Source organism: Dermacentor albipictus, chromosome 4 (genome assembly GCF_038994185.2).
Source record: "Dermacentor albipictus isolate Rhodes 1998 colony chromosome 4, USDA_Dalb.pri_finalv2, whole genome shotgun sequence".
NCBI classification, from domain to species: Eukaryota; Metazoa; Arthropoda; class Arachnida; order Ixodida; family Ixodidae; genus Dermacentor; species Dermacentor albipictus.
In genome coordinates, this window is record NC_091824.1 from 176,806,759 (window position 1) to 176,819,133 (window position 12,375).

At 47.4% G+C, this 12,375-nt stretch overlaps 2 protein-coding genes across 10 annotated transcripts in view; one reads left to right on the plus strand and one right to left on the minus strand.

The window, feature by feature from the left end:
• Nucleotides 1-3,107, plus strand: part of Droj2 (DnaJ heat shock protein family (Hsp40) member A4-like) — a 32,045-nt gene extending 28,938 nt beyond the window's left edge. The window contains exon 7 of the mRNA XM_065440460.1: nucleotides 2,481-3,107. Coding sequence (XP_065296532.1) covers nucleotides 2,481-2,603 — 123 coding nt within the window. The 3' untranslated portion in view covers nucleotides 2,604-3,107. The remainder of the gene's footprint in view (nucleotides 1-2,480) is intronic.
• LOC135908623 (uncharacterized) overlaps nucleotides 3,062-12,375 on the minus strand; it is a 269,964-nt gene continuing 260,650 nt past the window's right edge. For 8 of the 9 annotated variants that reach the window (XM_065440458.1, XM_065440452.1, XM_065440459.1 and 5 more), the window contains one exon: nucleotides 3,062-3,327. In XM_065440458.1, the coding sequence (XP_065296530.1) occupies nucleotides 3,154-3,327 (174 nt within the window). In that variant the 3' untranslated portion in view covers nucleotides 3,062-3,153. The remainder of the gene's footprint in view (nucleotides 3,328-12,375) is intronic. The other variant, XM_065440456.1, reaches the window with a different exon arrangement.

Sequence of the window (12,375 nt, forward strand, 5' to 3'; positions counted from 1 at the left end):
TGTCGCCATCTTTGGAAATTTCACATTACTTTTGCTTGCGCCTCCGAAACGACTGCGTGTTTGCGATTCTGGAAGTCGTCATCCCCGCCGTTTCATGATAAAGTTCACCTAAAAAAAGTTGCGCACGGCGGTCCCCGTATTGAAGTATTAACCGTGCTACTACCGCATCATTGGTAGTGATATTTTTTCGGTGAAAAAAGCTTGAGCATGAACCTGAGTAATTTCTGAACCCGCAAAAAAAAACCCGAAAAATTCGCATATAAGACGCATCCTTGTATAGGACGCACCAGCAAGATTTTTGGAAAAAAACCGCGTCTTATACACCGGAAAATACGGTACTAAATGCAAAATGGCGACCCATAAAGCAGAGGAGAATGGGCAAGCCTGAAAGAGGGGAGAAGGGGGAGCTTCAACCTGCAGTGGTGGGGAGGAGGTGGCGTTCCTTAAAAGATGACGAAACTTTGAAGGGCAAACCTTGCATTGAGGTGCGACTTCACAATAGTGCTTGCTGTGCTGCCGTGAAGCCGCACTTCATGTCAAAATTCACATATATTCCTCACCCCCACTTTACTGTTCAATTTTGGTGTGGGTTATCTGTACAAAAATACGGTAACGGTGCGGCAGTAGTGCTACCATCAGAATTGCCAGTGTCAATTGGGCAGCCTGCCCCAGCGCGCCGTGTGAATTTCCATGTTTTCCCACGTCAGTCTGCATTCAATGTCAACACTTGTAAGAACCAGATGTTGGCATTTGTGCATCGGAGTTTTCCAGGGGCTCGAACGGTGGCAAGGGGGTAACATTAATTTTTTGATGTGCCAGAAACCAGTGTTCTGAAGAAAGACTGCCTGCAAATTACGAATGGAAACGTTGACGTGTACACTGTTACAATATCAGTTTTTTAGTGCCCTTTTGCGTCTATGTGATGGCGAATTCTGAAAAGCAATGCTTTTTTGAGGCCGTTCGAATCCATGGTTCTGTAAGCTATAAACGGATTTCAATGCACAAATGAACTAGCACACAGTTGTCGCACTTAACATGTAGCTCTGTCGCTCATACAAATGTTAACACTTGTGAGTGTGCATTACAAATGCCATTTCACATCAAGATAATCGCGCCAGTTACTTGCAACAGCTTAGTAAGGTAAAAAAGTGTGTACGGATTTACCGAATTGGGTTGCACTTGGCCCCATCTTTCAGGTTTGCTTTCTTTTTCTTTTTATAAAGTGCACTAACAAGCATTCGCGTGACACTTTAAGCTGTTACAAGATAGAAATAGCAAGCACCGCACACTTAAATGGCGCCCACTGAGATAAGCAAGGCAAAGGTCAAGCAATGAATCCGTGCGGTAAGAACCGTAGACGGAAGCACAGTTGAAAAAGCAACCGGCGTGACTCAAATTGCACTAAATGCAACAAGGCAAATTGTAGTTGCATTAGCACATTGCAGGTGCTACGATGTCTGCAAACGTAGGATTTGACCAAGCACCGTGAAACCTTGTTATATAATGTAGTCCCATCAACTACAAAGAAAATAAATGCGTTCTACATTTGTTATAAGTATACATGCAGATGTCTTTATAATAAAATTGTGATAAGGTCTGTGTGAGGCACGGAACATTGTACAGTGGTGAGCAGCCTTGTCTAGAGCGCGGCGACGGTGCTCTGCGGGGCAAATCAGCGCCACCTAACGTTACGCTCTGGGTTTGAGCTATGCGTCTCGTGCGCATGCGCGGCCAAAATAAGCCGGTGCCTGCTCGTGGGTTCTCGGCCTCAGTGCTTGCGCTTCAGTCCGCCAGGGCCGCGCTGAACGATATGTAACAGCGGTCGGAAAACCAACGCGTTTCGCGCGTATCACGGGGCGGCTAGGCAAGCAAGTGCAAATGATATCGGGTGATCGCGCGTTTCTGAAGCACGTCCAAGTGATAGCGGGTGATCGCGCGTTTCAAGCGCAGACCAGGCTAAGAGTGCAAGAATTGGGCCTATATGGTTGTTTGGTGCCTATTTTCGTCGCCTCTTTTCGTCGGCTGTGGCCCTTAGCTAAATACGAAGTGCAAATACACACCGAAAGACATTATGGCCGCGGCGAGTGGTGCCTGTGCAGAAATGCGCGGTGATCTGCTATCACTCGCGCTTGCTTGCCTGGCCGTCTCGTTACACTCGTGAAACACGGCGGCATAGCGACGCCCTCGCCGCCGTCAGAGGGTCACAATTGCAGGCAGCGCGTCCCTGGCGGCACGAAACGAACTCGCAAGGCGGTGGCTGTACAAGGAAGCGATGAGCAGGCATGCCTCTGTTTCTGCCGCGCATGCGCGCGGGAAGCCTATCTCAAACCCACAGCGTAACGTTAGGTGGCGCTGATTTGCCCCGTGGAGCACCGTCGCCGCGCTCTAGACAAGGCTGCTCACCACTGTACGTTCACTGATCTGAATGTCGAGCTCTAGAGCAAAGCTTTCATTGTGTCCCCCCCCCCCCCCCCCAACAGGTGGTCCTGCAGGACTTGGATCCCGAGCAAGAGGCACGGCGCCAGCGCCAGCACAGGGAGGCCTATGAAGAGGAGGAGGATCATTTTCATCCTCGTGGTGGTGTGCAGTGCCAGACGCATTAGGGTGTGCAAGAGACTCTTGTGGACAGCCTTTTTTAAAGAATACCAGCTCCCCTGGCAACAGAGGCAAGCAGGCGGACTCGTGAAAGTGTTGGGTTGTGGTGTTGTGAGAAACTGCTCGAAATATCTCCACAGGTTCATTTCCTGCGTCTTTCTTACTTTCCCTCTTGTGTGCTTCAGTTTGAATGGTCCCAACACTTGTGCTAGTTGTATATATTTAGCTTGCAGGGCTCCTGTTGTGAACCACTCCCCCACACTATTTATTTGGACCTATGGAGCTGTGTAGGCCGCTGCCTGTTCGTGCAGGGCTTTGGAAAGAGTGCACCACTGACTGTTTTTTTTTTTTTTAATTGGAGCAGTTATATACATTGTACTAAAACATAGGAAAAAACTTTTTGTGCTTTTTCTGATGTTCTCATGCACATTTGTTTATTGCCCATTGTTGATTAAAGATATGCACATGCCTAAGAAATTTTCTTTTATTAAAAGATATGTACAAAGTGACAAGAGTGTCCACTTGAGTGAATGACTGAATCCTGGTGGGGTAGAGGTCTCACTGGTTGGATGACTCCCTTGCCCGTTGCGACACATGGTATGCTCGAAGCATCTTCTTGACAAGTCCCCCGAACTCTTCCATGTCTGCAGCTGTGTCGTTGGTATTGTAGCTGTTGGAGTCTATGCGGTACGCATTAATGTCCGGCAAATAGACATGCAGCTTACTGGGATTCTGTAAGAAGTTGTGCGCACCATTAGTAAAGCGACCTTTGAAGTTACTTCAGTGTGGTTTGAGAGATGTTGGGCAAGATCTTATTTTGAGCATGCCCTTTAACTCTTTCCTTACGGGGCCTAGTCAAACCGATCAATTTGATAGTTTTTCTATGTTAAGCATTGCCATTGGTACTCCTCCTCGAGAAATGCCGTGCACCGTTTGGAATGACGCTGCACTTTAGCTATGGGTCAGCAGATAGAGTTTTTGGCACACTGGGGAGTGGAAAAACAAATATTTGACAGCAGGTGCCGTTGAAACTACCTTGCAGTGCTTCCACAGTCTATGCAAAATTTACGCTTTGGTCAACTATGTAAAATTTAATGACAACAGGATCAAGACAAGAAGTTTCGTCAAGGTTGTTTAATTATCCAATGTCTACGCTGTTTTAACGTTTCTAACATCTGTACAGGCTTGAGAGTGCATGCTAAGATTATTGTGTTCGACTAACATCAAGTGCAACTTAACCCCCACCACTGTGCGGTGGGTCGCTTTTACCAGTGTTTCAACAGCATATTTACAATTTATGACGAGCAATCCTTCCTACTGTGTGGAGGTTCCACTCTCGCAAGAACATGCAGTCAATTTCAAACCAACCTCTGGCTGAAGCTTGACTAGCAGTCCAATCTTGCTTTTTGAACACTGCCCGCGCAGATGCTCTTATTCATTGCTGTACTGTACAAAGCACATGAAGGCTCCAGTGTCAAAGGAGCAAGACTAGACAAGCTCAATGACGCAGAAAAGCTGGCATCGAACACAAAAATCAAGTACGAGGAGGCTTGTGTATGCTTCCAAACTTGACAACCATTGCTTCGAGAGCCTAAAGAATATGGTAAAAAAAAAAAGAAAGCAGGTGCCTATTGCAATGAATAAAAACAAGTTCCCTGCAACATCGGCACTGCCTGTAAAAATTATTTCTGGTTTATGTCTATTCAAAACACCTGTAATCGGGATAGATATTTACATATTGCAGTGTGGCAAACTCAAGGAAAACTTCCTTATATCTAGGGATTTTAGCCCTTGTTTAGGGAAGTATGGCAATTCGTTGAGGTTTAGGAAAATTTCATGCTATGAAATTGAAATAGGGGAGCTGCTGATGTAACGAACGGCATGTTTTGATCTTGGTCACTGCAAAGTACCTTTAGCATGCGAATGACTCGACCGTACTGCAATGCAGCAAATGCATCTCGCGAAGTAAGTGAAAGCTGCCCTGGGCTCTTCAAGAAGTACTCCTTCTACCATAGGTACCTATAGAAGTGCTGTTGATGTTTGTGTGCAATGGACGAAATAAGAGCATATATCTGTAACCAGGGAAACAAGCATATGTTTCAACACCAAGCAAGGCTGCCTGGGCGAAAATGGGCGCTTATGCCTAGTGGCGAGCACGAGGTTGTGGCAATAACCGCCTTATTCATGCGTATACAACTAAAATTTATCAGGAACCACTCGTAGACAGAGCAGCCTTGCACAGATTCCAGGTGGTCATGTGCTTCAGCAAGTTTGGCTTAAAGGAAAGGTAAAAAGGCCATGTATGTGTGTGCTTCATTGTAAATGACATGTAAGCACGCAAATGTGGTGGTGCTAGTTGGTACACGGCATGAAACAAAATTATTCGCAATCTTTACAATGGTGTGTTGGAGTGGCACACTGTCTTGACATTTACATTTTGTAAGGGGGGGGGGGGGGGCAGCATCCATCTCGTACAATTCAAATATGGTTCCATGTATTCTTAGCGTGTTACTCTACGTGCAAAACAATTTTGGACAACAACAAAGTATAAACATGCTGACGTCTTCTGTGAATATGATCTTGAAGCAGGAGGTAGTGGTGTTCGCATAACTTGCACTGTGACATCATTTCAGCTTTATTCCAGTTACTTTGTTGTTTGAATATCGTAAAACGTGCTTAGTAAAAAAAAAAGCCCAACCATATCTTGCAAAGCACTCTGGGAAAATTTTGTATTTGAGTGGGGGAAAACTGGCTTGGGAGGTTCTCAGTACTGGTATCAAGGTATATGTTGCGACTAAAGCGTCTTGAAACGTCCCAGAGTGCCTGTCCGCGATAGCGGACAGCCGATCTTATACACGCCTGGCACGCGCAGGCCTCGGCGAGCCCCAATCCACGGACCTTCTAGTTTTGGTGTCCGCTATGCCACTTCGGCTTCCTGGAGGCGCTGCCAATAACGCGAAAAAGCGACACGTTGTTGCAATTAGTGAAAAACACGATTGAATAAATATAATCACATTGAGCCGCCAACTTGGGACGCTAAGTTCAGCACTACCGCGACTTCTGCAAACCGAGTCAGAACTTTGCCCTTGAAGGTATGTCGGACAGACTTACTCGAACCTGCGGCGCTGGTACTGGGTCAGTCGTCACCGCCGGCCTTTCAACCACTTGGGTTCAACAGCGGTTGCTAAGGCGCTCTGCCTTCTAGCTTTTCAATATATGCGGCCCGGGCTCCACTACGCTCATTACTGCTGCCACAGAAACATCTGTGATGTTATTTACAAGGTACATCGCCGTAACGCGCGAAAAAGCTACGATCCGCCACGACTTAACCCGCTGCTTCACCTACTTTATCGCGCCGGCAGCCAGCGTCCGAGCGCAAACACACTCGACCCCACTCCGCAATGCCCACACGCCTAGAGACACGCCTACAACACGCGCTGTGAAACCGCCTGCGTAGTACCTAGGCAGGGTCGTAAATTCAAGGGGCAAAAGCGCCCAGATTTTCTCTCTCGTTCACGCTCTTACTCGCGCCTGCGCACAAACGACTGGCGATCCCTCAAATGAACCTCTCGTGTAATTCGTTAGAGTTTCATACTCTATGGTTCCAGGCACGGAGGAAGGAAACTCAGGAGAGGCCCTGACGTTACTCTTTGTGAAGCTAAAGAGAAGCCGGAAGTTGGCGTTGCTCATGGCGCTGCTCCGCCTATCGGGCGAGCTCTCCTCTCTTGTTTACATTTCTCGCGAAACCACGCCGCGCTGCGCGCAACCGTGCTGCTCGGACCCGCGCGCTCCGCAGCAATACTAAACAATCGTTAGCACGTTAGCATGATTCCGCCAAAGAGGGCAACATTTCCCGCGGATATTCCTTCGTCCGCTGCCATTGCCGTGGCGCGGTACATTGCGTACAGCGTTGCATGCGCGTTCATTTCACGAACTTTAGTTCCTCCTGTCCCACGTGGCCACAGCAACATCCGGGAGAGCACGGCCCAGATAACGCAGCTCAACAAAACACGGAGACCAACGCAAACCTGCCCGCACGGCGCCTTTGCCACCGTACGAAACCTACGGAGCAACACGTGTGAGCGCACAGAGCCAAAACAGAGCCGCCATTGTGGCCCGAAAGGCCACAATGGCTACGGCAAAGAAATAAAAAATCAGCAAAAAAGAGGAGAACCTACTACGTCACTTCCTCCACACATTTCTCCTAGTGCGCGGAGGGGGTAGGGCCTCTCCGGGCCTCTCCTCAGTTTCCTTCCTCCATGGTTCCAGGAGCGGGCAACACGCGGTAGCCCTCCCTGAAAGGCTGCTCTGGTTGGGCGCCTGGTTCGTGGTTGGGTGGATGCCGCGGACGCTCCTGTGTCGAGGCTTCAGCAACTTCTTTGGTAGCTAAGTACTCTTTATTCTTTTTATTAGCTGATGTTTTTGAAGTCGTGGTAAGCGTAGTAAACGTACCGGCTTTGTCTACGTCTGGCGGTTTTCCTCGTTAGGCCTAGGTGCTAGGCGGGACCAAGGAGGATACATAAAAATTTTTATGTATCCTCCTTGGGCGGGACCTATTTGATAGGCTTATTTAACTATCTCAGCTAGCTCTTCGAAGTGATTTGGCGGACTTGCTCGTTGAGCCTAAGGACGTAGGCCTAGCGATGAAACCAAAGAAAGGGAAGGCCGCGGCGGACGCGGAGCAAGTACAGTGCGACGAGTGCTTGCGCTGGTGCTCCCTCGACGAGACCAGTTTCCATAGCTTAGCAGAGGCGGAGGGGTCTAGCTTTACGTGCAGGCTGTGCGAAGGGGTCAGGGAAACAGTCCAAAAACTGGAATGAAATTGGACAGCCAAGTTCAAAGAGCAGAAAGCAGACCTGAGGGAGGATCGGGAGAAGCGGGTAGCTTTGCAGGCGAAAGTCGACGAGTTGGTCAAGGTGGAAGCGGTCCAGGCCGCGCAATTAGTAAGAACCGTGGCCGAGCTTGGAGAAGAGAGGGAAAGGAGAGCAGAACTGCATAGGCGGCTCGATGCGCTTGAGACGCGGGCAGCGGAGAATGATGGGTCGGGACACCAAGCCGGTGGCAAAAGCACAGAAAATAGGGTAGACCCTACAGGCGAAGTGGGAGACAGGGAGCCAGAGCAAGCGGAAGTCGGCTCTCCGCCGGTGAATCGGCATAGTTATAGCGAAGCAGCGCAACACGCCCCGAGTGAGGCGACGCTGCAGCCACAGGGGCGCCGGCGAGCGCGAGGAGAGGAAGGGAACAAGCTAACCCCAAGGAATGAGCTCATCATCATCATCATCATCATCGTCGGCCTGGTTACGCCCACTGCAGGGCAAAGGCCTCTCCCATGCTTCTCCAACAACCCCGGTCATGTACTAATTGTGGCCATGCCGTCCCTGCAAACTTCTTAATCTCATCCGCCCACCTAACTTTCTGCCGCCCCCTGCTACGCTTCCCTTCCCTTGGGATCCAGTCCGTAACCCTTAATGACCGTCGGTTATCTTCCCTCCTCATAACATGTCCTGCCCATGCCCATTTCTTTTTCTTTATTTCAACTAAGATGTCATTAACTCGCGTTTGTTCCCTCACCCAATCTGCTCTTTTCTTATCCCTTAACGTTACACCTATCATTCTTCTTTCCAAAGCTCGTTGCGTCGTCCTCAATTTGAGTAGAACTCTTTTCGTAAGCCTCCAGGTTTCTGCCCCGTAGGTGAGTACTGGTAAGACACAGCTATTATATACTTTTCTCTTGAGGTATAATGGCAACCTGCTGTTCATGATCTGAGAATGCCTGCCAAACGCACCCCAGCCCATTCTTATTCTTCTGATTATTTCCGTCTCATGATCCGGATCCGCCGTCACTACCTGCCCCAAGTAGGTGTATTCCCTTACCCCTTACGACTTCCAGTGCCTCGCTGCCAATTGTAAATTGCTGTTCTCTTCTGAGACTGTTAAACATTACTTTAGTTTTCTGCAGATTAATTTTTAGACCCACTCTTCTGCTTTGCCTCTCCAGGTCAGTGAGCATGCATTGCAATTGGTCTCCTGAGTTACTAAGCAAGGCAATATCATCAGCGAATCGCAAGTTACTAACGTATTCTCCATTAACTTTTATCCCCAATTCTTCCCAATCCAGGTCTCTGAATACCTCCTGTAAACACGCTGTGAATAGCATTGGAGAGATCGTATCTCCCTGCCTGACGCCTTTCTTTATTGGGATTTTGTTGCTTGCTTTATGGAGGACTACGGTGGCTGTGGAGCCGCTATAGATATCTTTCAGTATTTTTACATGAGCTCATAGCCAATGAGCTGATAGCCAATGATAAGCATAACCTCGAAGTTAGGAGGGAGGGAAAGAATGCCCTAGTACTTATCGGTGGTGATTCAAATATGAAGAGGTGCAAAATAGTTATAAAGGAGCGTGCAAAGGGTGATAAGCGGGTAGCAGTCGGCACGTTCCCAGGCAGGACAATGGACGCAGTACTGAGAGAAACAAAAAGCGAGCTTTCTGAGAATGTTGCAGAGCCCAATTTGGTAGTGGTAGCGGCGGGGCTAAATGATGTCATGAATGGTGAAGCCGCAAAAGTAGTGGAAAGATTGGCGGAGGGAGTTGACGATTTAAGGGCGATAGCACAGCAAGTCCAGATCGCGGTTGCACAGTGCCGGAGGTGCAGGAAGGAACGGAGCAATTGCCAAGGACGTTGTGGCTGTTAATCGTGAGATAAGAAAGCTAAGCCATGAGAAAGGATTTGAAGTGGCAGACATAAACAGAGAAGTGCATAGAGCAGGCTTTGGTGGAGGCTTTACACGAGATGGCATCCAATTTATTGGAAGGCTATACGAGCCGAGATCGGCTGGCGCCTGACAGGTCGGGCAGTAGCTTTTTTAGCGGGACCACTGCGCCTCAGGGCGTGCGGGTAGGTAGAAACAGTGTAGAAAGTGCTACAATAGAGGCTGACGCCAATAAAATGGCCACTAGGAGGTCCAGGAAGAAAACTACAAAGAAATTTAACACCAGGATCAGGTAGATAACCATGCAAGGCGGTAAAAAGAGAGCGAGGTGGTTAGAAATAGAACAGCAGTTAAAGGACGAAGAAGTAGGTGTATACGCGCTATGCGAAACACATCTCAGGGATCTAGAAGACCCACCGTTTATTGAAGGCTACGTCTGGGAAGGGAGCAATAGAACAACAACGGAGAGGAAGGGAGGAGGAGTAGGTATGCTCATACACAAAGGAACAAATTGGCAAAGAATAAGGTTAACTTGCAAAGAACATGTCTGGGTGCCAGGTACAATTGCCGGTAAAGAGGCATGGTTAGGAGTAGTTTATTTAGGGAGAGGGGACAAATGCAGGCAAGAGAACAAAGATCTAGTGAAGTGTCTCGATGACGATATAAAGCAGTTTGGAGAAGGTGCCGATATTTGTCTGCTGGGTGACATGAATGGCCACATCGAGGATCTGGATGGATACACAGATTGCAATGGGAAGTTGATGCTAGACTTCTGTGAGCGACACAACCTAGTTATAGTAAATAGAGAAAATAAGTGTGATGGACAAATCACGTGGGAGTCCCGTAACAGACAAACGACCATTGACTTCTAATGTCGCAGGGGTTGTATAGCAAGCTCGCAATAATGGAAATAGACGAAGAGGGGAAGTACAGCCTCGGAAGTGATCATAAGCGTATTAGTCTACAGTTGGAAGCCCTACTATAAAGAGAAATGCAGGGAAGTCAAAAAGAGTACGCAAAATTAAATGACGAACAAATAGCGCAAATAGCGGCTGGCATAGAGGAAGCAATAGAGAAACATGCCACGGAAAGGTGGGATTATAATCAGTTAGAAATACTCATTAGTACAAAAATAAAAGAAGTAAAAGGAATAAACCGCTGGAGAGGAAAGAGGAAGCCACGAAGTTGGTGGAATAAGGAAATTAGAGAGGCCATCGAACAACGACGGTGGGCACCTCGGGAACACAGAGAAGCAAAGAGGGCGCAGTTATCTGAAGAGGAAATAGGCCAAAAATGGGAATATTATCGACAAAAGAAACAACAAGTACAGGTCCTCGTCCAGGCTAAAATAAAGCAGTCCTCTGACCGCTGACTGGCTGAAGTTCGCGATGCAACTAAAGGGGGGTCAAGAAAATTCTGGAACCATATAAGCTAGCTGGGTAAAGCTAATCACAGAAAACAGGAACAGATTTACGATGCCGAAAGAAATTGTTTAGAGGGAGATGACGCTGTGAACTACATTGGTTCAGTTATAGCAGAGTCATTTAGGAACGATGATAGGGTAATCGCCTCAAATGAGGGAGCAACACAGAATAGCATAATAGAAAACAGCTTAGAACTGACCAATCTTAACTGGAAAAAGGCGGAAGCAAATGTTGCAAAATGCACCTCCGCAGGTATAGACGAAATTCCAATCAAGCTAATTAATGAACTTGGCCCAAGAAGGAAGGAAACGCTGATAAAAGCATTGGAGGCAGTCATAACAAATAAGCAAATTCCGCACAGCTGGAAACAGAGTAAAATGAATTTGATTTATAAAGGGAAAGGTGATAAGAAGAACATAAAATCTTCCGACCAATAACGATAACATCAGTTATATATAGGCTGGCGATGCAGGCGGTGAAATTAAAAATGCAGTCATGGGTAGAAAGTAATAGAATACTCGGAGAACTTCAGAACGGGTTCAGAAGTGGTAGGCGCTTAGATGATAGCCTGTTCGTGCTTACCCAGTGCATAGAAATAGCTAAGGCGGAAAATAGACCTCTGTGTTTAGCCTTCCTGGACATAAGTGATGCATACGACAACGTGAACAGGGAACTCCTGTGGAACATATTAAAAGCTGAAGGTATCGGTCATGAGGTAATTGATTTTCTACAGGAACTATATCGAGAAAATAATGTTGAACTACCATGGGGAAGAATTAAGAGTACGACAACTGTCGAGGTTCACAAAGGATTAAGGCAAGGTTGTCCTCTATCACCGCTGCTGTTCATGCTTTATATGATAAGCATGGAAAGAAGGTTACAACGAAGCAATCTAGGGTATAATCTGTCGTACAGATTAGGCGAAAAGGTTGTTGAGCAACGACTACCGGGTTTAATGTATGCGGACGATATTGTACTGTTAGCAGATAGCCAGGAAGATTTGCAGACTCTGGTTAATTACTGTGGAGACGAAGGAGACAGTTTAGGTTTCAGTTTTAATGCAGCTAAGTCCGGTGGGATGTTTTTCAACGGTACCACTAATCAGGAGCTTACAATACAAGGCCATGAAATACCCCGAGTGGCCGAATACAAATATCTCGGGGTATGGATAAACAAAGGGCAGATGTACACGGAAAAGCACGAACAGTCTCTCACAGCAAAAGGGCGAAGAGATGCCGGGATAATGAAACATAGGGCATTGTGGGGGTACAACAGGTATGAGGTACTGAGAGGTATTTGGAAAGGAGTAATGGTGACGGGGCTTACTTTCGGGAATGCGGTCCTGTGTTTAAGGGCAGAGGTTCAGTCGAGACTAGAAGTAAATCAGAGAGCTGTGGGAAGGTTAGCACTAGGTGCCCACGGGAAAACCACAAACGAAGCAGTACAGGGAAATATGGGCTGGGCATCGTTCGAAGCACGGGAAGCTCAGAGTAAAATCCTATACGAAAACCACCTGAGGAAATTGGACAATAACAGGTGGGAAGCTTAGGTGTTTAACTACCTATACAGAAAGAGCGTTGACTCACAATGGCGGAAAAGAACTAGGAAGCTAACCAGTAAGTATGCCAGACACGAGGACGAA